This window comes from Canis lupus, chromosome 28 (assembly GCF_011100685.1).
Source record: "Canis lupus familiaris isolate Mischka breed German Shepherd chromosome 28, alternate assembly UU_Cfam_GSD_1.0, whole genome shotgun sequence".
In the NCBI taxonomy this organism is placed as follows: Eukaryota; Metazoa; Chordata; class Mammalia; order Carnivora; family Canidae; genus Canis; species Canis lupus.
The window spans coordinates 15,926,897-15,952,138 of NC_049249.1; the positions used below are offsets into that span (position 1 = coordinate 15,926,897).

Sequence of the window (25,242 nt, forward strand, 5' to 3'; positions counted from 1 at the left end):
AGGCAGAAGAAGCAGGCTCCCTGGAGGAAGCCTGATGCGGGACTCCATCCTGGAAGTCCAGGATCATGGTCTGAGCCCAAGGCAGATGCCCAACTGCTGAGTCACCCAGGCGTCCCAAGAATTGCATATTTTCAAAGCCGGCAAGCTAAATGAATTATGAACTTGCATTATTATCACTGGGTTGTGTCTGTTTAATTGGTAAACAGAAATATCTTCAGGTTTTGTCAATCCTCTGGTGCAAAAGGTAGTTTTATTTTTTTTTTTTAAACATTTTTTTTTAATTTTTATTTATTTATGATAGTTACACAGAGAGAGAGAGAGAGAGAGGCGCAGAGACACAGGCAGAGGGAGAAGCAGGCTCCATGCACCGGGAGCCCGACGTGGGACTCGATCCCGGGTGTCCAGGATCGCGCCCTGGGCCAAAGGCAGGCGCCAAACCGCTGCGCCACCCAGGGATCCCGCAAAAGGTAGTTTTATGTGTCATCTTGGCTAGGCTATAGTGCACAGTGATTCAAACACTTAACCTAGGTATTGCTGTGAAGGTATTTGTAGATATAATTAACAGCTGCAATCGGTTGACTTTTTTTTTTTAAGATTTTATTTATTTACTCATGAGAGACACAGAGAGAGAGAGAGAGAGAGAGAGAGAGAGGCAGAGACACCGACAGAGGGTGAAGCAGGCTCCATGCAGGGAGCCCGATGTGGGACTCGATCCCAGGTCCCCAAGATCAGGCCCCGGCCTGAAGGTGGCGCTAAACCGCTGAGCCACCCAGGCATCCCTGCCCTACAGATTTCATACCTGCCCAAGCCCCCACAATTGTGTAAAGAAATTCCTTGTAATAAATCTCTTAATAAATAAATATGTCCTTATGGCTATGTTTCCATGGTAGATCAGCTAATCCATATGGTAAATGGCTTAATTATGTGATATTTATAATATGCGAGGGCTTCCAGAACATATCTATTTCATAAAATGAGAATTTCTTGTATCTCCATTGTGACCCAAGTGCGTTTCCACATCAAAGTTGTATTTTGAGCGCTTATCTGAGACCTTTACATTTTGACAAGGCATCAGAATTGAATCATATCCTAGATTGAGAACTTCACTCTCCTGGATGCTAACTTGTTAAAATGGTGGAAATGTAAAACAGCAAAAGTGGATCTAACACAATCAGTAATTGTACTCCTTGTATGATGATTAGACCAAGATGCTTTAGAACTGAGTTTTTTGAGGGGAGGCATTGCTTTGACATTTCAAACAGAAAATCATATCTAGGGGTGCCTGGCTGGCTCAGTCACTGGAGCATTGTGACTCTTGTTCTTGCAGTTGTGAATTTGAGCACCATGTTGGGTGTAGAGCCTACTCAGAAAAAAAAAATCATGTCTAAAAACTGTTAAAAAGTTTCACATATTAATTCACTAGGAGATGACAGAGATTGGTTGATTGTGAAGGATAATGGGTCTCTGGGTATGAAATTTTCATTTTTATTTATTTATTTATTTTATTTATTTATTTTTAAAGATTTAATTTATTTATTCATGAGACACACAGGAAGAGGGAGAAGCAGGCTCCATGCAGGGAGCCCAACATAGGACTCGATCCTGGGACTCCGAGATCACGCCCTGGGCCAAAGGCAGGGGCCAAACCGCTGAGCCACCCAGGCATCCCCTACGAAATTTTTAAAGCAGATCCATGACTAATATTGTGGAACTGATTGGGGAATCAAGAAATCCATAAATGTTCCTTGAGTGATTTCCTGGTGTTCTTTGTTTGTAAGTAAATAATTCACCAAAGACTTTAATTTTTAAAAACAGATTAAAAACCAAAGGGCTGGGCTCCTGGGGGGCTCAGTCCATTAAACATCTGCCTTCAGCTCAGGTCATGATCTCAAGGTCCTGGGATGGAGACCTGAATCTCCAATACAATAACAACAACAATAACAAAAACAACGAGCCAACCAAACAAAACCCAAAAGGCTGAGACACCTGGCTGGCTCAGTCAGAAGAGCATGAGTCTTGATCTCAGGACTGTGAGTTTGAGTCCCATGTTGGGTGTAGAGATTGCTTAAATAAAATAAAATTAAAAAAAAAAAAAAACAGAGGACTTTCTGGTATTAATATTAATTTCAAAAAGTATTATTAAAACAGTTTCAAATCATCAAATGTATATGTCATATAAATAATTATGGATACAATTCTGACCCAAATGATAGACTCCAATCAAGGTCAGGACTTAAAGGGGATCCCTGGGTGACTCAGCGGTTTAGTGCCTGCCTTTGGCCTGGGGCATGATCCTGGAGTCCCAGGATCGAGTCCCACATCGGGCTCCTTGCATGGAGCTTGCTTCTCCCTTTGCCTGTGTCCTGCCTCTCTCTCTCTGTGTCTCTCATGAATAAATAAATAAAATCTTAAAAAAAATAAAGTCAGGACTTGAAGGTATTATTTATACCTATTTCTTGTGCTAATTTGCTAATATAATGAGGGTTCCTGAAACTCATAGCTTTGTCTTGATTTCAAGGATCATATGGCTAATAATCTAAAATTCTGTACTGGTGCTCAAGTCCTACAAATCATATGTTCTCTCTCTCTCTCTCTCTTTTTTATTTTTTTATTTTTTATTTTTGTTTAATTTTTTTTAATTTATTTACGATAGTCACAGAGAGAGAGAGAGAGAGAGAGAGAGAGGCAGAGACATAGGCAGAGGGAGAAGCAGGCTCCATGCACCGGGAGCCCGACATGGGATTCAATCCCGGATCTCCAGGACGCACCCTGAGCCAAAGGCAGGCGCTAAACTGCTGCGCCACCCAGGGATCCCTCTCTTTTTTTTTTTTTTTTAAAGATTTATTTCTTTATTCATGAGAGACAGACTGAGAGAGAGAGAGAGAAGCAGGTTCCTCACAGGGAGCCGATGTGGGACTCAATCCTGGATTCTGGGATCACGACCCAAGCCAAAGGCACGTGCCCAACCGCTGAGCCACCCAGGTGTCCCCATATCATATGTTCTGGTGTTATACAACAAAGTGTATTTGTGAAAGAAAATCAAACTTTAGATTCCTCTCAAACAAGTCAGATTTCAAAGGTTTTTTTTTTTTTTTTTAGATTTCAAAGGTTTTAAGCATCATGGTAGCTTTCCCAATTAAAACATGTTTTCCTTGGGACAATTGGATGGCTCAGCAGTTTAGCTCCTGCCTTTGACCCAGGGAGTGATCTTGGAGTCCCAGGATCAAGTCCCCCCCATCAGGCTCCCTGCGTGAAGCCTGCTTTTCCCTCTGCCTGTGTCTCTGCCTCTCTCTCTCTGTGTCTCTCATAAATAAATAAAAATAAAATTAAAAAATAAATAAGTAAATAAGATGTGTTTTCCTAAAAAAAATTTAAAAAAATAAAAAATAAAAAGTGTTTTCCTTTGTCTTTCCAAGTACCCGATCCCAAACAGCCTCCTTAGAATTCCATTATAGAGATTTGTAAGAGCAGTACTAAATTTGATTAAAGGTAGTGGATGCATGCACTCATTTTTGTTATTTTTGCTACAAAAAATTGACCAAGGATAGCCAAAACCATCTTGAAAGAGAAGAATGAAGTTAGAGGCACACACATTCCAATTTTGAAACCTATTACAAAGCTACAGTAATCAAAACACTGTGGTACTGGCTTAATGACAAACCTACAGATCAAACAGAATTCAGAGTACAGAAATAAACCTTCACATTTATAGTCCATTGGTTATTCACAAAGTTTCTTTTTTTTTTTTTAAAGATTTATTTATTTATGATAGACATAGAGACAGAGAGAGGCAGAGACACAGGAGGAGGGAGAAGCAGGCCCATGCAGGGAGCCTGTTGTGGGACTCGATCCCGGGACTCCAGGATCGCGCCCTGGGCCAAAGGCAGATGCTAAACCGCTGAGCCACCCAGGGATCCCCCCGGTTATTCACAAAGTTTCCAAAACATCCAAAGGGGCGAGAATTTCAACAAATGGTGCTGGGATAACTGGATATCCATATGCAAAAGAATGAAGTTGGACCTCTACTTCTTATCATCTACAAAAATTAGTTTTAATGGATCCTAGACTTTTTTTTTTTTTTTAAGATTTTATTTATTCATGAGAGACACAGGGAGAGAGTCAGAGAAACAGACAGAAGAAGCAGGCTCCTCTCAGGAAGCCTGATGCAGGACTCGAGCCCCAGACCAAGATCATGCCCTAACTTGAAGGCAGACACTCAACCACTGAGCCACCCAAGCGTCCCGGATCATAGACTTAAATGTAATAGCTAAATAAAGTGAGAGTACATTAGCAAATATGAAAATGGTATATTATGGCTATGGAAATGATTACATTATTTCTTCTTTTCAAAATTATGTTCAAAGACTCAGAAGATAAAAAAAAAATTACAAAACTTGTATAATAGAAATAATTCCTGAATAATTATAACAAAGCCTTCATGTAAAAAGACACTGGACCCAAGAAAGAGAGACTAAATAAGATTAAGCATAGTTTTTGTGGGGGATCCCTGGGTGGCTTAGGAGTTTTAGTGCCTGCCTTTGGCCCAGGGAGTGATCCTGGCGTCCTGGGATTGAGTCCCACATCAGGCTCCCTGCATGGAGCCTGCTTCTCCCTCTGCCTGTGTCTCTGCCTCTCTCTCTCTCCCTCTCTGTGTCCCTCATGAATAAATAAATAAAATATATTTTTTTTAAAAAAGCATAGTTTTTCTGATATGCTTTCATGAATCTACAGATATGTCTGGTGCACATTATCATCATGTGTAAGGCATGTTAGTTCTTTCCTGTCCTTAAAAAATAATTAATAATAAGAGTTTTTGTGTGTATAAACTATTGTAAAAATGTATCATACTCAACTTGTTCATGAAGAATAGCATATTCGGATAGGGAGAGAGAGGGAGGGCAGAGAAGAGAGAGACCAAGAGAGGGAGAGAGAGGCCGATGTAATCACCCAGTCTGCCAGGCAATAGTATTAGACTGGGCATAGGCACCCGCTGAGTATTGTGAACAAGAGAAAACCAAATAGTGGATCTGAGAACACTAAACAGGAAATTAAGCCTAGAACAGAGAATGGCAAATTTTTTTCTGGAAAGTTCCTCACAGGAAATATGTTTGGCTTTGTGGGACATTTAGCCTCTGTTTCAGCCACTCAGTTCTGCTGCTGTAGCACAGAAACAGCCATAGATAATATATAAACAAATAACTCTGACTTTGTGCCAATAAAAGTTGATTTATAAAGAAAGGCAGCAGGCCAAGTTTGGCCCACTGACTATAGTTTGCTGACCCCAGTTGTAGAAAAATTAGTATTCCAGTGTTAGGGGTCAACTACCACAGCAGTAGATAGTCAAACCTCTGGAGAAAGAAGGTATAATGGGAATTAACCGTAAGAAGATGGAAATAGAGGGGGAACAGCTGCCTAGGCAAAGTATGTAGCAGATGTATGCGTGTTGAGGTTGGAGAGACAGGCTTCAGGTTAGGCAGGAGACTTGAATCAAGGGAAAGAGTTTATATTATGATAACTGAAGTGGCAAGGCACTGAGCAGTTATAGGCATGTAAAATTTTAAAGATTTAAAAAAAATTTTTTAATGTAATCTCCACTCCCAAAGTGGGGCTTGAACTCAGGACAAGATCATGAGTTGCATGTTCTATAGACTGAGCCAGCCAGGTGCCTCAGGCATGTAAAACTTTAAATAAATTTAAATTTCAGGGACGCCTGGGTGGCTCAGTGGTTGGGCGCCTGCCTTTGGTTCAGGGTGTGATCCCGGAGTCCTGGGATCAAGTCCCACATCAGGCTCCCTGTATGGGGCCTGCTTCTCCCTCTGCCTATGTCTCTGCCTCTCTCTATGTCTTTCATAAATGAATGAATGAATGAATGAATGAATGAATGAATGAATAAATAAATAAATAAATAAATAGTAAGGACCTTGAGGGACGGTTGGGTGTCTGCCTTTGGCTGGCTCGAGACATGATCCTGGAGTCCCAGGATCGGTCCTGCATCCGGCTCCCTGCATGGAGCCCGCTTCTCCCTCTGCCTGTGTCTCTGCCTCTCTCTCTGTGTGTTTCTCATGAATAAATAAATAAAATCTTAAAAAAAATAAGGATCTTGAGATGAGAAGAGAATCCTGGATTATTGAGGTGGGCCCTAAATCCAATGGCAAGTGTTCTCAGAAGAAACAGGCAGAGGGAAAAAAAAAAAAAAAAAGAAACAGGCAGAGGGGACAGCTCTGGTGGCTCAGTGGTTTAGCGCCGCCTTCAGCCCAGTGTGTGATCCTGGAGACCGCGGACCGGACCCAGTCCCACATTGGGCTCCCTGCATGAAGCCCGCTTCTCCCTCTGCCTGTGTCTCTGCCTCTCTCTCTCTCCTCCCTGTGTATTCTCATGAATAAATAAACAAAATCTTAAAAGAAAAGAAAAGAAAAAAGAAAAGAAAAGAAAAGAAAAGAAAAGAAAAAAGAAAAGAAACAGGCAGACGGTAGGGCACCTGAGTGGTACAGTCAGTTCAGCGTCTGACTCTTGGGTTTCAGCTCAGGTCAAGATCTCAGGGTCCTGGGATTGAGCCCAGCCCAGCATTGGGCTCTGTGCTCAGTATGGAGTCTGCTGGAGATTTTCTCTCCCTCTCCTTCTACCCTTCCCACTCATGCTGTCTCTTTCTTTCTAAAACAAATTTTTTAGGAGAGAAATAAAAAGAGACACACAAAGAAGATGGTAGGAAGATAGAAATTGGAGTGATGTCGTCACAAGCCAAGGAACACCAAAGGATGCCAGCAATCATCAGAAGGTAGAAGATGCAGGAATCCCAGTTATTCCCTAGAGCCTTAGGAGGGAACGCTGCCCTTCTGACAACTTGACTTCAGATTTCTGTTTAAAGCCACCAATTTTGTGATAATTTGTTAAATCAGCTTCAGAAACTAATACAAGGGGGAAGAAAAGAAGTTACGAGACCCTTTAGGAGCCTGCTGCAATAATCCAGATGATTAATGTGAATAGTTTGGTCTAGGATGATGGCAATGAAGAGGGAGACAAATTGTTAGAATAGAGGGCTGTTTCAAACTAGGACTTGGAGCAGACTGAATATAAGTTAATGAGCCCTGGGTTTCTGGCTTAAGAAATCAGGATGAAGGTATTGCTAATTACTAATACAGAGAAGGAGCCAGTTTGGAGTCCAGTTTTGCATATATTATGTTTAAGATGCTGGAGAATCGTCAAGAGGAAATGTAGAGGGACACCTGGGTGGCTCAGTCAGTTGAGTGTCTGACTCTTTTTTTAAAAAAACTATTTATTTATTTATTTATTCATTCATTCATTCATTCATTCATTCATTCATGGCACAGAGAGAGAGGCAGAGAGAGAGGCAGAGAGAGGCAGGCTCCTTGCCGGAAGCCCAGTGTGGGACTCGATCCTGGGACTCCTGGACCAGGCCCTGAGCTGAAGGCAGATGCTCAACCGCTGAGCCACCCAGGCGCCCCAAGTGTCTGACTCTTGATTTTGACTCAGGTTATGATCTCAGGGCTGTGAGATCAAGCCCCATATCAGGCTCTGTGCTCAGGAGGGAGTCTGCTTGGGTTCTCTCTCTCCCTCTGCCCTTCCCTCTCCCTGTGTGTCCCCCCCCCCCCCAAATAAACAAATGAATCTTAAAGAAAAAGATACCTGGTATCACACTGTCATAGTCTATAGTGGAGATCCTTGCACATGCTTACCAGATTATTTCCATAATTCTAGCATTGGAATTGGTGGGTCTCAAGGTATAAACATTTACATTTTGGTCACATTTGAAACAACTTATTATTTTATTTTAAGCAATGGTAAACAATGAAACATAAGGATGCCATGAAAATAGGCCCTCTTATTGCTAAGGACAGTTTAATTAGTACAACTTTAAACAAAGCAACTTGTTAACACATATCAAGGTTTTTTTTTTTTAAGATTTTATTTATTCATGAGAGACAGAAAGAGAGAGAGAGAGAGAGAGAGAGAGAGAGAGAGAGGGGCAGAGACACAGGCAGAGGGAGAAGCAGGCTCCATGCAGGGAGCCCAACATGGGACTTGATCCCAGGACTCCAGGATCACGCCCTGGGCCGAAGGCAGGTGCTAAACCGCTGAGCCACCCAGGGATCCCCCATATATCAAGACTTTGAAAAGTGTTTACACCTTTTTATCTTTTAGCAATCCTGCTCTGGGAGTCTCTACCTAAGAAATAAATGAAAAAGTAGTTTATCATTGTTTATGGTATGATTGGGGCATAATTTAAATATTTTTCAGTGAGGAAATGATTAAATAAGTCATGAAAAATTATGACTGTCTCTGTTAGAATTCTGTGCAATCATTAAAATGATGGTTATGAAGGCTATAATAACATGATAGAAATACATATGGTTACAATTGTGAAAAAAATAGTGACACAATGATATCCATGTTATGTTAGAGTATTGGGATTAATATAGTTTTTCTTTGTTCTCCTTTCTATGATGTGGCTTATTTTTGTAGGAAAAATGATGATATTTGTTAAAGGCTGGAATACAGATATTATCAAAGGAAGAAAAAGTGGGTAGAAACAAGCTTTCAGGGAGATAGACTTTTAAAAAAAGATTTATTTATTCATGGGGGCGGGGGGGGGGGGGGGAGAGAAGCAGGCTCCCTGCAAGGAGCCCGAAGTGGGATTCGATCCTTGGATCCTGGGATCACACCCTGAGCGGAAGGCAGACGCTCAACCACTGAGCCACCAGTGGCTTTATGTTTACTTTACTTTACATTAAAGTAAAATGAAATAACATGGAAGAAGAAAAAGAAACATTCAGAGAGAAAGAGTAGCTCTTCTGTAAAGGAAAAAGATACAGATTGACACTAGACTTCTTAAAACATCCCAGGAAGAGAATAGAAGAATGGGAGTAGGGATTAAAAAGACAGGGGAAAAGAGCAACAAAAATTAAAAGTGGGCCTTGCAGTTACTCAATATACTTATCTCTATTGTGGCATAACAGGAAAACCAATCTATTTGAAGTAACCTTGTCTGAAGTCCCAATCCACACTTTTTTGCACTTAAGAGACAAAGGTAGTTGAAAGGTAGACCCTACAAAAGGAAAGTTACTTTTGTGAGTCCCAGTATCTGGGCTTCAGCTGTAGAAGCAGATCCAGTTCCCAGGATCAGATTCTTGAGACTAACAAATACATCAGAATGTTAATTTACTATTTATAAGAGGGTAAGACAACTTTCCAGGGAAAAATAAACATGCCTGAATGTGTTATTCATGGCATCTTTCATCTAAGAACTCAATTTATTTGCCAATTAATTATCAGGTTATTTAATGAATACTGAATCAGAAAAATTAGTTGAATGATCCTAAGGAAAAGGCAAATTCTCCCCATATCATAAGTGTGCACATGAGATTCAGGTTTTCTCTATATTGATCAGTATTGGGTAAATGCTAACCAAATCTTAAAAAAAAAAAAAAAAAAAAAGGGCGCCTGGCTGGTTTAGTTGGTGAAGCATGCAGCTCTTGATCTTGGGGTTGTGAGTTCGAGTCTCACATTGGATGTAGAGATTACTTAAAAAATAAAACAAAATCTTAAAAAAAATATGCTGGGTCACCTGGGTGGCTCACTCTCTTAAGCATCTGCCTTCCACTCAGGTTATGATCCCAGGATCTCAGGATCAAGCCCTGCATTAGGCTCCCTGCTAGGTGGGAGCCCTTCCCCTTGTTCATGCTCTCTTGCACACACACTTTCTCTCTCAAAATAAATAAAATCTTTTAAATAATTTAAAAAAATAGTAACCATTCTTAGTTATCTTCCACTTCCCCACACTCCCAGCATATTTCATGATCTTACTTGAGATATCCAATTAGATTAGTTTCATATTCCAGTCTTGAGATCACCCTGAACATCATAATTGGACTTTATCAAACATTTACAGAACAGCTTTTAAGGTGAAGGAAAAATAACCAATAACTGTTATGTGTTAGGTATCAAATATACATTATTATCTCATTTAATCCTTACACAATTCTGTGAGCTAGGTACTATTATTATCCCTCTTTTAGAAATTGAGCAACTTAAGTAACCTGATCCTAGTCATTCAGCTACCACACAGGGTTGAGGAAAGCCAGTAGGACTGAAAAACAAGGGATCCCTGGGTGGCGCAGCGGTTTGGCGCCTGCCTTTGGCCCAGGGCGCGATCCTGGAGACCGGGGATCGAATCCTGCGTCGGCCTTCCGGTGCATGGAGCCTGCTCTGCCCCTCTCTCTCTCTCTCTCTGTGACTATCATAAATAAATTAAAAAAAAAAAAGGACTGAAAAACAACAATGTGAATAACTATGCTAGATCTTCCCAATTCTGCAGCTCACATTTCTTGTCTGCATCTATCCCCCAGAATTTTGAGATTAAAATGAGATTCAAGGGCAGCCCAGGTGGCTCAGCGGTTTAGTGCCGCCTTCAGTCCAGGGTCTGGTCCTGGAGACCCAGGATCAAGTCCCACATCGGGCTCCCTGCATGGAGCCTGCTTCTCCCTCTGCCTGTTTTTTTTTTTAGATTTTATTTATTTATTCATGAGAGATACAGAGAGAGAGGCAGAGACACAGACAGAGGGAGAAGCAGGCTCCATGCAGGAAGCCTGATGTGAGACTCGATCCTGGGACCCCAGTATAATGCCCTGAGCTGAAGGCAGACACTCAACCGCTGAGCCACCCAGGCGCCCCTCCCTCTGCCTGTGTCTCTGCCTCTCTCTCTCTCTCATGAATAAACAAATAAAATCTTTAAAATAAAATAAAATAAAAAGATTCAATATGCAGCAGGGTTGTATAACTTCTGAAGCATATTCCAAAATGGCACATACTATTTTAAAAAGTATGCAATTAAACACAGTTTAGAGACACCTGGGTGGTTCAGTAGTGGAGCATCTGTCTTTGGTTCAGGTTGTGATCCCGGGGTCCTGGGATAGAGTCCCACATCAGACTCCCCGCAGGGAGCCTACTTCTCCCTCTGCCTATGACTCGGTCTGTCTCTGTATCTCTCTTGAATAAATAAATAAAATCTTAAAACAACGCAGTTTGGGGCAGCCCGAGTGGCTCAGCGGTTTAGCGCCGCCTTCAGCCCAGGGCGTGATCCTGGAGACCCGGGATGGAGTCCGACGGCAGACTCTCTGCATAGAACCTGCTTCTCCCTCTGCCTGTGTCTTTGCCTCTCTCTCTCTCTGTCTCTCTCTGTGTCTCTCATGAATAAATAAATAAAATCTTTTAAAAAACCGCAGTTTATTTGTAATAAAGTTTAACAGCACGAATACAGAATGTACCCATTTCACAATGACAAAATTTAGATAATTTTACTGAATTATAACATACATGCTGTAAAGTTCACAAAACTCATACCTTTAGCTTGTTTCTTTTTTATGAAGGTAAAAATTAAAAAAAAAAAAAGTCACCACCACACAGATCAAAATATAAAACATTACCAGTATCTCAGAAGACTTCTTCTGGCTATGGGATATGCTTCTGAGTTAGAGACCTGGATTCGAATCTTGACGCTTTCACTTTCTTCCTGCGTGACTGTGGCAAGTAAGTTGTTTAACCTCTTTGGGTCCCGGTTGAGTCACCTGTAAAGAGAGGATAATACTGCCTTGTGAGATTGTTGAATTAAAGGAGGTCATACAATGTAAAATGTCTCTCACGGTGCCTAAAAATAGCGGGTCTGCAATAAATGGTAGTTATTACAGTCAAATGTTACAGGCGGTCGCCACCTCCCACTTCCTGCCTTTCTGTCACTCGCTTTCGAAAACTGCTCTCGCTCCTGTTCTTTTTCTCCTCCCTTCTCGCCCCTCCTACTGCCGTATAGTGCCTTCCCAATGTGTCGTAAAACGCTCCTCCCCGCCCTCCATGTGGTGAAAACGCAATCACGCTTGACGGCGCGAGGTGGCTCAGCCGCAAGATGGCGGCGCTGGCGGAGGAGCAGACGGAGGTGGCGGTCAAGTTAGAGCCAGAGGGACCGCCGACGCTGCTACCTCCGCAGGCGGGGGACGGCACTGGCGAGGGTGGCGGCGGCACTACCAACAACGGCCCCAACGGCGGCGGCGGGAACGTTGCGGCGGCGGCGTCGTCGGCCGGCGGGGATGGTGGGACCCCCAAACCCTCGGTGGCTGTCTCCGCCGTTGCTCCGGCGGGGGCGGCCCCGGTGCCCGCCGCTGCTCCGGAGGCCGGCGCCCCCCACGACCGACAGACTCTGCTGGCCGTGCTGCAGTTCCTGCGGCAGAGTAACCTCCGCGAGGCCGAAGAGGCGCTGCGCCGTGAGGCCCGGCTGCTGGAGGAAGCAGTGGCGGGCACCGGAGCCCCGGGAGAGGCGGACGGCGCCGGTACGGAGGCGGCTAGCGCGCTTCTCAGCCGGGTCACAGCCTCGGCCCCCGGCCCCGCGGCCCCTGACCCTCCGGGCACCGGCGCTTCAGGGGCCCCCGCCGTCTCGGGCTTAGCGACCGGTCCTCCGGCTCCCGGGAAAGGTGAGCCGCGGAGTCCCGGGGAGGCAGGGCGCGGAAGGGAGCAAGCCGGGAAGGCAGAGCCTGGCAGGCCTGCACCTCTGCGGGCTTGTTTTGAATTTCCTGGGCCCGCCTCTAGGGCCACATGCCCGCCCCTTTCTCTGGTGCGCCGGCTGCGCAGTCAAACCCTCTTCCAAGCTGTCAGTTCCAGTGAGAGGCTGAGGAGAGCAGTTGAGCAGTGGGATGTCTGGGGAGGGTGGGCGCCTAGAGGCGGGGACCTTCAGGCTTTCGGTCCCTTTCTTCTTTGGGGGGCTCTTAAGCTTTGGCAGGTCTGCATTAACACTATTTATACAGAACTGTGCTGTCTTCTTTAAGTAATTACTAAAAATACCTTATATATCCTAATTCTCACAATTCCACTCTGAGCTAGACATTACCTCTATAAGAAAACGGACTCGGAAAAGCCAAGAGACTCGCTTTGGACTGAATAGCCAGGGAGTGATGGAACATAGTGAAGCAGTATTTCTCAAACTATAGGCTATCACTAGTTAAACCTTTGGGGGAATGCAGATTTTTGCACATCACTTCAGACTTGGTGAATCAGATCGTGTAGAGGAATCTGTAGGAATCTCCTTTTTTTTTTTAAATTTTTTTTTCTTTACTCATAACAGACAGAAAGAGAGAGAGAGAGGCAGAGACAGAGGCACAGGGAGAAGCAGGCTCCATGCAGGGAGCCCGACGTGAGACTGGATCTCAGGTCTCCAGGGTCAGGCCCTGGCCTGAAGGCAGCACTAAACCGCTGGGCCACCTGGGCTGCCCAGGAATCTCCATTTTTGAATATATGCTTCTAAGGGGGTATTGATGTATGGCAACGTTTGAGAACTATTCATTTAGGAATATGTTTTGGACAAACCAGGGTTCAGACTCTCTATCTCTGTTGCTTTTACTTATGTGATGCTGATTCTTCCTGAGGTTGAGGTTGGGTTTTTGTTGTTGTTGTTGTTGTTGTTGTTGTTGTTTTTATTAAATGAATTATAGTGAGGCTCATCTATAATATATATAAAATGCCTGGCACTATTAAGTTTATGCCTAACACTTAACACCTGAGACCTCCCTTCCCAGCCTTTTCCTAGCAACTGTAGTTGCAAAGTCCACGCAGTAAAATTCATACACAGCATGAGGACTCAAAGGTGATCCTGAGGTGATAATAAACGTTTATTGAATGCAGTTATCCAGTGCAGAGCCTCTAGCCAAATAGATCTGTATTTATGTGAGACCTAGTCTTGTAGCATTGCCAGAAGTGAAGTGTGAATATGTATCCTTGTATCCCTTAAATAGAAATGTGCAAAAATGTGATTTAGAGGAATCTTTTCTGAATGCTAAACTTTGTGAATGAACTATAAGATGGATGAATTATGTTGGTTATTTTTCTATAATCTCTCATATTTTCAGAAACTTGACCTATTATAACTCAGAAACCAGTAAGGAGGAAAAGAGGCCATCTGAGTAACCAAAAGAACTTATAACATTTGTATAGTGAAGAATACAGAAGTATTATAATTGCAACTTAAAATTTTGCAACAATGAGACTGATTAGATTGGCAGGTGTATCATTGTTTGGTATTGCTTTATTACAAATAAATACTCATGTTTTTTTTTTCCCCCTTTTTAAAAAAGACTTTATTTATTCATGAGAGACACAGAGAGAGAGGCAGAGGGAGAAGCAGGCTCCATGCAGGGATCCCGATGTGGGACTCGATCCCAGGACTCCAGGATCACACCCTGGGCCAAAGGCAGGCGCTAAATCGCTGAGCCACCTAGGGATCCCCAAATACTCATGTTTTCTGCCTTGGAATGGTATTTATGGAGATTATTTTAAGCATGTAAATTGAGTTATCTTTTGAAAACATGAATAAGGCTCATCCTTCCCACCCTTGAAATGCTTGCATTTTATAAGGAGTGATAGATATATACATATCCTGCAGAATAGGATGTGTTACAAGAAAGTTATAATACTCAGTTCAGAGATCTGAGAATGTTACTTCAGGGCAGCGCTTGGTAGCCATGGGTGCCATTTACACTGAACCTTGAGAGAAGGTTAACATAGTTGTTTGATTTGCACATACCATGTATTATGAAATTTGTCTTTGAAGTAGCTGCAGGAAAAATATTGAACCTTTTTGTTACTGATTTGAAAATTTTATTTTAAGATATGGATAAGCTGAAGGAGTTTTGGATGGGTGACTGAAACGAAGTGAAAATCCCATTATAAGATTGTGTGATTGTGTGGGGGAGAGAGTTTGAGAGGAGAGAGGCAAACATCTAAGAAACAGTTTCCCTCTGGACGTTAATAAAACAGCTTTAGTCACTTGGTATGTATCAGGTCAGTTTTTGAAAGTTGTTCTTCGTTTTTTATACAGTTGGAAGCGTAGCTGTGGAAGACCAGCCGGATGTCAGTGCTGTGCTGTCAGCCTACAACCAACAAGGAGACCCCACAATGTATGAAGAATACTATAGTGGACTGAAACACTTCATTGAATGTTCTTTGGACTGCCATCGGGCAGAGTTATCCCAACTCTTTTATCCTCTGTTTGTACACATGTACTTGGAACTAGTCTACAATCAACATGAGAATGAAGCAAAATCATTTTTTGAGAAGTATGTGAATTTCATATGTATTACATAAATAGCACACATATATAATGTGTATACACATCTGTAACCACACAAGTGTAAGATTGTAACTCAAAATGTATTTCATGAAGTAGAGATACCTGCTGCTAGGAGAACCTAAAAAAGGGGTTTGATCTAGTTGGAGAAGTCAGGGAAAGCTCCCTGAGAAAGTGATCTTGAGGTAAGATCCGAAGATTGGATTGGAGCTAACCAGATAAAGAGAAGTAGGAAAAGCGTGTGGAATAGCTCTGGCGGGAGGGATCATGGTAGGTGCAGAGATGAAGGAAGGCCAGTATGGCTGGAGCAGAGTATAGAGTCAGGTACAGTATAACCTGAAGCTGGGCTGGTACAGACAGGTTCTTGGGCCATGTTGAGGGTCTTTGTTTATTCTGAGAGCAGTGGTGGGTTGTATTGGGTAGGATTAGGAGCTGAGATTCAATGGACACTCAAACAATAATGACATAAATAAGTGTATTTTTTGCTTTTATCCTAAGAGCAATAGGAAGCTGTGTTAGGGTTAGATTAGATTGAGAGTGACTGAAAACCCAAATAATATGGCTTAAGTACAGTAAAAGTTCATTTCTCTCTCATAAAGGTTAGGCAGTCGGGGACTGGTATGGAGGCCTTGATTACTGGGGACCCAGGCTTTCTCCATCTCGATGCTCTTCCATCCTTGTCGCGTAGTTTCTACCTGTGGCACAAGATGGCTCTTTGGCTCTGAGCAGTCATATTAGTGTTGCAGTCAGCTGGAAAGGCGCACATCCTTTCTGGAAGTTGCACACACCTCTTCCCTTTATTTTTTTTTTAAGATTTTATTTACTTATTCATGAGAGACACAGGGGTGGGGGCAGAGACATAGGCAGAGGGAGAAGCAAGCTCCCCCGCAGGGAGCCCAATGTGGGACTTGATCCCAGGATTCTGGGTTCATGCCCTGAGCCAAAGGCAGATGCTCAACCACTGAGCCGCCCAGGTGTCCCACACCTTTTCCTTTTTTTTTTTTTTTTTTTTTTTTTTTTAAAGATTTTATATATTCATGAGAGAGACAGAGAGAGGCAGAGATACAGGCAGAGGGAGAAGCAGGCTTCATGCAGGGAACTCGATGTGGAACTCCCATCCTGGATCTCCAGGATCACGCCCTGGGCTGAAGATGGCGATAAACCACTGAGCCACCCAGGCTGCCCCCTCTTCCTTTTTTATGTGGTTAGTCAATGTTCATACTTCCTATCTCCCTTGTGTTTATGTGCTCAGCTAAGATGCAGGAATTCTGCTGTGGAGGAAGAAAGAAAAAAAATGGATGTTAGGGACAGTGAGGTGTCTCTGCTATAGAAGTCATTGAAGGTCCATGTCATTATTAGATTTGCATTTTTAAAAAATTTTATTATTAATCTCTTTACCCAGAGTGGGGCTGAACTCACAACCCTGATGAGATCGAGTCGTATGCTCTACTACTTATGCCAGACAGGTGCCCTGATTTGCCTTTTGAAAGGACCTTTATGCAGTTGGAAAGAATAGATGGTGGTTGTAGGGAGGAACAGAGTGACTTTAGAGTGACTGGTTTGGGAGGTGATTGTAGTGGTCCTCAACTAGGGGGTAATATTATTCTGGCTTCTCCTGGGCTATTTGAACATGTGTAAAGGTGTTTTGGTTGTCATAATGACCAGGGTGGGGAAGAGCAGGTGTCTTCGGGATGCCAAATGTTCTAATATGTGCAGGTAGTCCTATTTAACAAAGAATTGTTCTGCCCCAAAATCTTCTGTTGAGAAATATTAGACTAGGGTGCAGTAGTGTTTGTGAAGGTAAGTAGATATTGGTGAGGCAGTTGGTGATGGATTGGATATGGAGTAAGGGAGATGAGAGTATTATTGATAACCATTAGGTTTCTGGCTCCATCATCTGGATAGGGGTGGCCTTCACTAAGATAGGAAACCCTGGAAGAAGACCTGGTTTGACCGGTTGTGGAGTAATCTTGAGTTCAGATTTGAATATGCCTTTGACTCATTTAAGAGATACTAAGTTGATTCGTGAATGGTATATAAGTCTCTGGAGTTCCAAGGAGATGTAGGGACCAGAGCCATAAATTGGAGTTGTGTATAATATTGATGCATATGGATGAGATTACCTGGAGTGGAGGCTATATGAAATAAGTCACTGGGAGGCTGGACCTGGGCCTTGAGGAACTCCCAACATTTGGAGTAGAAGAGATAGAAAAAGAGTAGAACAGATGGCCAAGTAGAAGAGGTATGCAAGGAGAAGTTAGAGAAGTAGGAAGAAAACCAGGAAGGTATTGAGTTATAGAAGCCAAAGAAAGGAGTGTTTAAAAAGGAGGCAGTACTTAACAGTTTGAATGAGAACATTTTAATACAAACAATAGACCCAAAAGCCAGCAGTTGTCAGACAACACAAGTAGTGGTTATAGGGGAATAATAGAACTTGGGACACTTAGCTTCAATGCCATCATGTCCATTCGTTATTGTATGATGCCTTATAGAAGGTTATAAAGCAAATATTCTTTAGCTTAGCATTTTAGAAAAAAATTAACAAAGGCTGATGATGATAGGATTGTAACCTAATTTTTCTTAAAGTATTGTCATCAAGAAACCCCTTCCTCTCTTAGTATCATGGGTAGCCATCTTGCCACAGAAAAATAGAATATCCTGGGGGACTCTTGTCTGCTTGTTGTGGACAATCTCAGCCCTTCCCAAGCACCAGTGCTCAGATGAGGTTATGGGCAGTGACTGCTATGAACACCAGGAGACTGAAATTTCTAATTTCACTGAAATCTTGGACAGAAACCCTTAGTTCATGTCTTGGTGAATCATAATAGGGTAACATAGGTAACAGTTTAGGAATCTTTTGACTTGTATCAGAGCTAGAGCCCTAATATCTTATGTTTAGTCATTGTTCTCTAAATGTTTTTGCGTTGTTAGTGAGTGCCAAATATATGATCTTTAATTTTACTTTATCAGGAAAATTAAGATTTATAGAAACAAAAGTACATTTAAATTTACTAATTATCACCAAGGCTGAAAGCTTTACTTAATTACCTTTGGTAATGGTGAGTAAATGGAAGTGTTTATTCTTTGGTATCAACATTTGTTTGTCCTTTAGTCATTATTATTATACTGATGTTTAATAAATATATCTGGTATTAAGAATATAAGAAATCATTGAAAATGGTGGGTTTTATGAGAATGTCATGTATTATTAAGAAGCTGGGGGATAGGTTCGTTAATTATACTAGTTTCTACTGTTGTATATGTTTGAAAATTTCCATAATAAAAAGCTTTTAAAAGTGGATTTTGAGAGAACATAAAATTTAGTAAAGCAGAAATTCTAATTCAAATGTCTACTAGTGGTGGACATCTTATCTTTCATTCACTTATGGTAATTATTTCAAATTCTCTTAAAATGTTAATAATACATTTCATTAGAAAATTAAATTTTTAAATTTCAGGATGAAATCAGAAACTGAATTGTAATCATTTTGAAATGAGTTACTTCTGATCCTGTAAGCTTAGTCCAGGATTATTCAGATTGCTACGTTGAAAATATTCTGGGATGTTTATAAATATATGGGGGAGAGCAGATCCCTTAATGATTACATTGAAAAATGACTTTTTAAAATCACTGAAACAGGTTCCATGGAGATCAGGAATGTTATTACCAGGATGACCTACGAGTATTATCTAGTCTTACCAAAAAGGAACACATGAAAGGGAATGAGACCATGTTGGATTTTCGAACAAGTAAATTTGTTCTGCGTATTTCCCGTGACTCGTACCAACTCTTGAAGAGGCATCTTCAGGAGAAACAGAACAATCAGATATGGAACATAGTTCAGGAGCACCTCTACATTGACATCTTTGATGGGATGCCGCGTAGTAAGCAACAGATAGATGCGATGGTGGGAAGTTTGGCAGGAGAGGCTAAACGAGAGGCAAACAAATCAAAGGTATGGGAATAAACCTAAGAACTATATAATGCAGATTATGAAAAATTGTAGTATTTCCATCTACATAATTTACACATTTTTCTTATAGCTAGTTTGGGAATAACTGTACACTGTATATTAAGTTTCATGTTTTAAGGATGATGTATAAATTAGAATTTGGGAATGGTTGCATTTAACAGAACCCTGACTACAGTGACAAGCAAATAAGGGATTTTTTTTTTTTTTTTTTTAAATAAGGGATTTTATATACATACAATGAATTGCAGAGGAAAGCCCTCTTGCTCTGGCGTAGGGGCTCCACACTGCCATCAAAGAGCCTGGCTCCTAGTTTCTCCTCCATTATCTTAGAATTTGGCCTTCTTCTTGGTGCTCACAGATGGCTGTTGTAGCTCCAGCTTGCACCTACATTCCAGGAAGGCAGAGTGGGGAGGACAAAAGGCTTATCCCTGCTAAATCTCTTTTGTATCAGGAAAACAGTATTTTTTTTTTTTCTAAAACCCTACCCAGTATATTTGTGTGTACATCTGTTGGCCAGAATGATGTTATATGGCTATTCCAAGCTGCAAAGGAGTCTGGGAACAGAAATGATTTAACCAAGCATATTGCTGCTCCAACAAAATCAGGGTTCTGTTAGTAAGGAAGAAGGGGAGATTGGCTCTTGGGTAGATAAGTATACAGAATCTGCTTCAGGGTATGTTACTGTATTTTAATTGTGATTCATCCTATCAAGATATGAAAAGGATGTCAATGAATGAAATATTAATCTTGAAAATGTTGGCTCCTTTGACTTGTAGGTATTCTTTGGTTTATTAAAAGAGCCAGAAATTGAGGTGCCTTTGGATGATGAAGATGAAGAAGGAGAAAATGAAGAAGGAAAACCTAAAAAGAAGAAACCTAAAAAAGATAGCATTGGATCCAAAAGCAAAAAACAAGATCCTAATGCTCCACCTCAAAACAGGTGAGGAGAAAATTTAAGGAACATGTGCTAAGTTTTAAGGTGATCTGTTATTGTAGTGAATTCAGTTTCTTAATAGGGTAATTTTCAGTCTGTTTTTCTTTCACAGAATCCCTCTTCCTGAGTTGAAAGATTCAGATAAATTGGATAAGATAATGAATATGAAAGAAACCACCAAACGAGTACGCCTTGGGCCAGACTGTTTACCCTCCATTTGTTTCTATACATTCCTCAATGCTTACCAGGTCGGTAAGATAATTGTGCAATTTCTGCCTAGAGAGTCTTGTAAAGTGGTCACTTTCCAAGAAAAGAAACTTAGATGTGTTAACTAAGACAGATTTTTCTTTTTTAAATTCTTAACATAGCTTACAGAGAGAAGTTAGGAAAGGATAATTGGACACTACTTGGAATAGATAGAAGGCAGTGTTGAAAAGACCTTTAGCAACTTGCAGGTGCCAGAATGTTGCTTGTTTCACTGATCAGAATTCTGCTAGCCTTTGAGGAGCAGGAAACTAATTCATCTCTATTGAACCTGGCTTAAGTATTTATATAAACTTAAAACTTTTTATTAAGGACTCAACATGTCTTTATAGATTGTTTATAATAAGCTGTTAAGGATATATTTAGTAAAGTACAGAAATGATTAAGGTTTTCTTCATGTGATTTAAATTTAGAGGGCAAAAGGAGTGAATGACATGTTCTCAAAGTAAATACTTTCAAACAGTGGGTTTCATAGGAGAAAATGCAATCTCAAGTGATCTCTTATATGAGAAAAAGAGTTATCATTATATATTTTCTAAGATGTAATTTTTTCCCTAAGACAGTATTGTTGAATGCAATGTTTTTATTTTTTTATTGGCAGGGCCTCACTGCAGTGGATGTCACTGATGATTCTAGTTTGATTGCTGGAGGTTTTGCAGATTCAACTGTTAGAGTATGGTCTGTGACACCCAAAAAACTTCGTAGTGTTAAACAAGCAGCAGGTAACTGAGATGACCTGTGAAGATGTGAACTCAGCTTTAGTTTACACCAATCTGGAATCCTTGGAGTATACACAAGAGATTGTGATCTCAGCAGAATTTCACTTGATTTTACTTTAACTCAAAATACTAACATTCCCAAGTGAAAAGTGCATTGGAGTGGCAATCAGGAGACTGGGGTGCTAGACTCGTTTAACTTTCCTGGACCTCAGTTTTCTCACCTATAGAATGGGGGGATTGGGCCAGAAAACTCTGTAAGTTTAAAAATCTAATTTTGGCTGTTCGCCTGTGAATTTTAAAAATGGCTTTAAAGTAAATAATGGGAGAGTACTTTCTGTTTTAGCTTAAAAATGGCTTAAGAAGAACTAATTTTAGGATTTCATTTTAAAGTTTCTTGCTAAATTTTAAACAAGATAATACATTATAAAAAAACTTTTAATATTTCCATAGTTTGCATTTATATAAAACATTGTGATATAGTGGATTACTTTGAGTTTTATTTATTTATTGCAGATTAATTTATTAGAGAGCAAGCACAGAGGGAGAGGAAGAAGCAGATTCCTCTCTGAGCATGAAGCCCAACATGGGGCTTGATCCCAGGACCCTCGGGATCATGACCTGAGCCAAAGGCAGATGGTTAACTGTCTGAGCCAACCAGGCGCCCCTATTTTGAGTTTTAATCATAATTCCAACACTGAGTAGCTATGTGCATTCTGGCAGATTATTAACTATCTTAAACCTCAGTTTCCTCTTCTGTACACTGGGATGATTAGAGACATTAGCCCTGTGGGTGGTTTGTAAGAAGAACTGCTCAGATGTTAGTTCTTATGAACCATGATGTGACTACTTTAAAATGTTCTAATGAATGTATTTTTTTAATCAATTTATTTTAAAAAATCAATATTTTGGGATCATTTTAGATCTTAGCCTCATAGACAAAGAGTCAGATGATGTCTTAGAAAGAATAATGGATGAGAAAACAGCCAGTGAGTTGAAGATTTTGTATGGTCACAGCGGGCCTGTCTATGGAGCCAGCTTCAGTCCAGACAGGTAAAATACAATGAAAAATTAAATATTGCTGTATTATATTGAGATTATATAAAAGTTACTACTGGAAATGTGTTGGGAGATATTGTTAGAAAAATCTCATGGTTGCCTCTCATGCATGATCTTTTAGAATCCTGCCATTTGCTAATTCATCTTGGGGTACTGTGTACAAGATAGCAACTTAATTCAGACCCAAATTTATAGAATCAAGATGGACAGCTTCAGGGTTTGTTGGTTTTATTTATTAAAAATAAATAAATATATATATATATATATATATATATAAATTTATTTATTTTTAAGATTTTATTTATTTAACCATGAGAGACAGAGAGAGAGAGAGAGAGAGGCAGAGACACAGGCAGAGGGAGAAGCAGGCTCCATGCAGGGAGCCTGATGGGGGACTTGATCCCGGGTCCCCAGGATCATGCCCTGGGCCGAAGGCAGGCTCCAAACCACTGAGCCACCCAGGGATCCCTGGTTTGTTGGTTTTAAAAATTAGCTTTAGTTTTTGTATAACTCCAGTAGGGGCTGAGTTGCTTCTTTGGGTTCCTACCTTGGGTTTGTGGCAACTCTAAATTCAGAACAGATTCCTTATAATAAAGGCATGTTAGCTGTCAATTGAAAATTTTGTGTAATCAAAAGTACTAAGAGGATAATACTGAAAAGGGAATTTGAAACCCACAGGTATTTGCTTATTTTTCATGATCTTTAACATTCTGTAGAAATGGGAGGGAATTATATATTCATAATACCATTTGTATCTTATTTGGATAATAGCTGTCAACCCCATGTGTATTTTCATTTTTATGAAATCTCGAGAATAAAAGAAACTGATAGCCAGATGATACATTTTTACTTGAGGGAAATCTCCGATTTCAGTGAAAACCATAGTAGTTTGAGTGGTTTAGCTTTTGTTTTTATCCCTTAAAAAGGTAAAGTATTACTTCCATGTCTATAGTGTTTGTTGTCAGACATTTCCTTCTAAATGTTTATACAAGTTATACATGATAGGAAAAGAGTATCTCCATTTTATAATAAAATAAATAATAAATTAAAATAAATAATTATTTTTAAAGATTTTATTTGAGAGAGCGAGTGAGAGAGAGAATATGGGGCAGGAGAGGCAGAGGGAGGGAGAAGCAGACTCCCCATAAGCAGGGAGCCTGATGGGGAGTTCAATCCTAGGACTCCAGGAGCATTGCCTGAACTGAAGGCAGACACTTAACCGACTAAACCACTCAGGTGCCCTGAGCATCTCCATTTTTTAAAATATTTTTTTAAATATTTATTTATTCATGAGAGACAGAGAGAGAGAGAGAGAGAGAGGCAGAGACAGGCAGGGGGAGAAGCAGGCCCCATGGAGGGAGCCCAACGTGGGACTCGATCCTGGGTCTCCAGGATCACGCCCTGGGCCGAAGGTGGTGCTAAACCACTGAGTCACCGGGGCTGCCCGAGCATCTCCATTTTAAAGAATTGTGGAATTTTAAGTGACATCTTCTATCATCTTTCTTAGCTTTTCTCAATTGACCTTTATGACCAACTATTTTTTGGTACCCTTTGGTATAATTTTTTTATAAGAACTGTGGTTTTCCCAGTATACTTTTAAAAATAATCTCATTCAGTAGGTGTTCAGTAGTGTCAGAGCTAACAGTTTAGTTAATTTTAACTTTTTGTTATCTACTGTGAATTCCATGTATAAGTAAAAGATGTAGCATGTCAGCTATAATTAACATATTCAAATGTACAAAGAAACTGGACAGGTTAACTAAGTTATTCTGGGAATCAAATATATTACCTTCTCTTCCCTCAGGAACTACTTGCTTTCTTCTTCAGAGGATGGAACTGTTAGATTGTGGAGTCTTCAAACATTTACTTGCTTGGTGGGATATAAAGGACACAACTACCCAGTATGGGACACACAGTTTTCTCCATATGGATATTACTTTGTGTCAGGGGGCCATGATCGAGTAGCTCGGTAAGAACATTGTGATCTTATGACTGGCAAAATTGTTTCTTTTGGGGGAATTACACACTTCAGCCAAACTTGTTTTCACTTGTTTTTTTGGGATCAACTTTTTGAGAATGTCAGCATTTACAGTACTTATTTTGAAAATGAATTTGGGAGGAGTATTACTATGTCTGCAATTCCTATCAAGAATCCTTTTTTTCAAAAAAAAAAAAAAAAAAAAGAATCCTTTTTTTCCCTCAGGTATTTAACAGGCTCCCCACCCCTCCCACCAGCTAGACTTTCACCACCACTGTGAGCACTGCTGGTGTTTTCCTGTGATCCCCTTTAAAGTTCAGGATGAGGTAACTCAAATTAGAAACTAATTTTATGGTGGCCAAAACTAGGGAAAAATACTTTTCTATGGGTTAGACTATGAATTGGGGTAGGAAAGGAGGTACATAACAGAGAACTAGAGAATTGAAAAAAAAATTATATTAAATCAACTTAGTTTCCCTTGAGAATGTTATTTCGTCTCACTCATTCCACTTTTCCTTAGGTAGCCAGTGAAGGGGGTGGTGGAGATCTATTTGGAGTTAATATTTCACATGGGTGTTTCTGTATTTATTTTAGAATTTTGGCAGTTAACTATTACTTTTTTTTTTTTGCTTTCAATGCATTTTTTAAAAGGCTCTGGGCTACAGACCACTACCAGCCTTTAAGGATATTTGCTGGCCATCTTGCTGATGTGAATTGTACCAGGTTCCATCCAAATTCTAATTATGTTGCTACGGGCTCTGCAGATAGAACTGTGCGGCTCTGGGATGTCTTGAATGGGAACTGCGTAAGAATATTCACTGGACACAAGGTATTTTACACCATTGTTCTGGCACACAAGTTGTCTTTGAGATAATAACTATTCATTCCATTAAGCTTTTAAATTCTAGCATTTTCTTACTTTCTTAGATATTTTTAACCCACTTCTGATTCTTTCCATGGACTTCTTTTCTAGGGACCAATTCATTCCTTGACATTTTCTCCCAATGGGAGATTCCTGGCTACAGGAGCAACAGATGGCAGAGTACTCCTTTGGGATATCGGACATGGTTTGATGGTTGGAGAATTAAAAGGCCACACTGATACAGTCTGTTCACTTAGGTTTAGTAGAGATGGTGAAATTTTGGCCTCAGGTAAATGATTAGAAATGGCTTTGTGGTAAGGGGTAAATGGTATGT

General features: G+C 40.7%; 1 protein-coding gene and 1 long non-coding RNA gene across 3 annotated transcripts in view; one reads left to right on the plus strand and one right to left on the minus strand.

Annotated features, from left to right (window-relative positions):
* On the minus strand, positions 1 to 11,972 carry LOC111093007. 2 transcript variants are annotated; one of them, XR_005380532.1, is made up of 3 exons: positions 11,701 to 11,972; positions 11,442 to 11,582; positions 1 to 145 (listed from the first exon to the last, which is right to left on the minus strand). It is a non-coding gene; the product is annotated as an uncharacterized LOC111093007 (long non-coding RNA). The 2 variants fall into 2 exon arrangements; XR_005380531.1 differs by lacking the exon at positions 1 to 145 and adding an exon at positions 7,649 to 9,064.
* The window catches only part of TAF5 (TATA-box binding protein associated factor 5), a 15,987-nt gene continuing 2,639 nt past the window's right edge, over positions 11,895 to 25,242 (plus strand). Inside the window, exons 1-10 of the mRNA XM_038578680.1 lie at positions 11,895 to 12,476; positions 14,873 to 15,110; positions 18,762 to 19,077; positions 19,872 to 20,035; positions 20,142 to 20,277; positions 20,895 to 21,015; positions 21,933 to 22,062; positions 23,873 to 24,037; positions 24,698 to 24,875; positions 25,020 to 25,197. Of these exons, the coding sequence (XP_038434608.1) occupies positions 11,915 to 12,476; positions 14,873 to 15,110; positions 18,762 to 19,077; positions 19,872 to 20,035; positions 20,142 to 20,277; positions 20,895 to 21,015; positions 21,933 to 22,062; positions 23,873 to 24,037; positions 24,698 to 24,875; positions 25,020 to 25,197 (2,188 nt within the window). The 5' untranslated portion in view covers positions 11,895 to 11,914. The remainder of the gene's footprint in view (positions 12,477 to 14,872; positions 15,111 to 18,761; positions 19,078 to 19,871; positions 20,036 to 20,141; positions 20,278 to 20,894; positions 21,016 to 21,932; positions 22,063 to 23,872; positions 24,038 to 24,697; positions 24,876 to 25,019; positions 25,198 to 25,242) is intronic.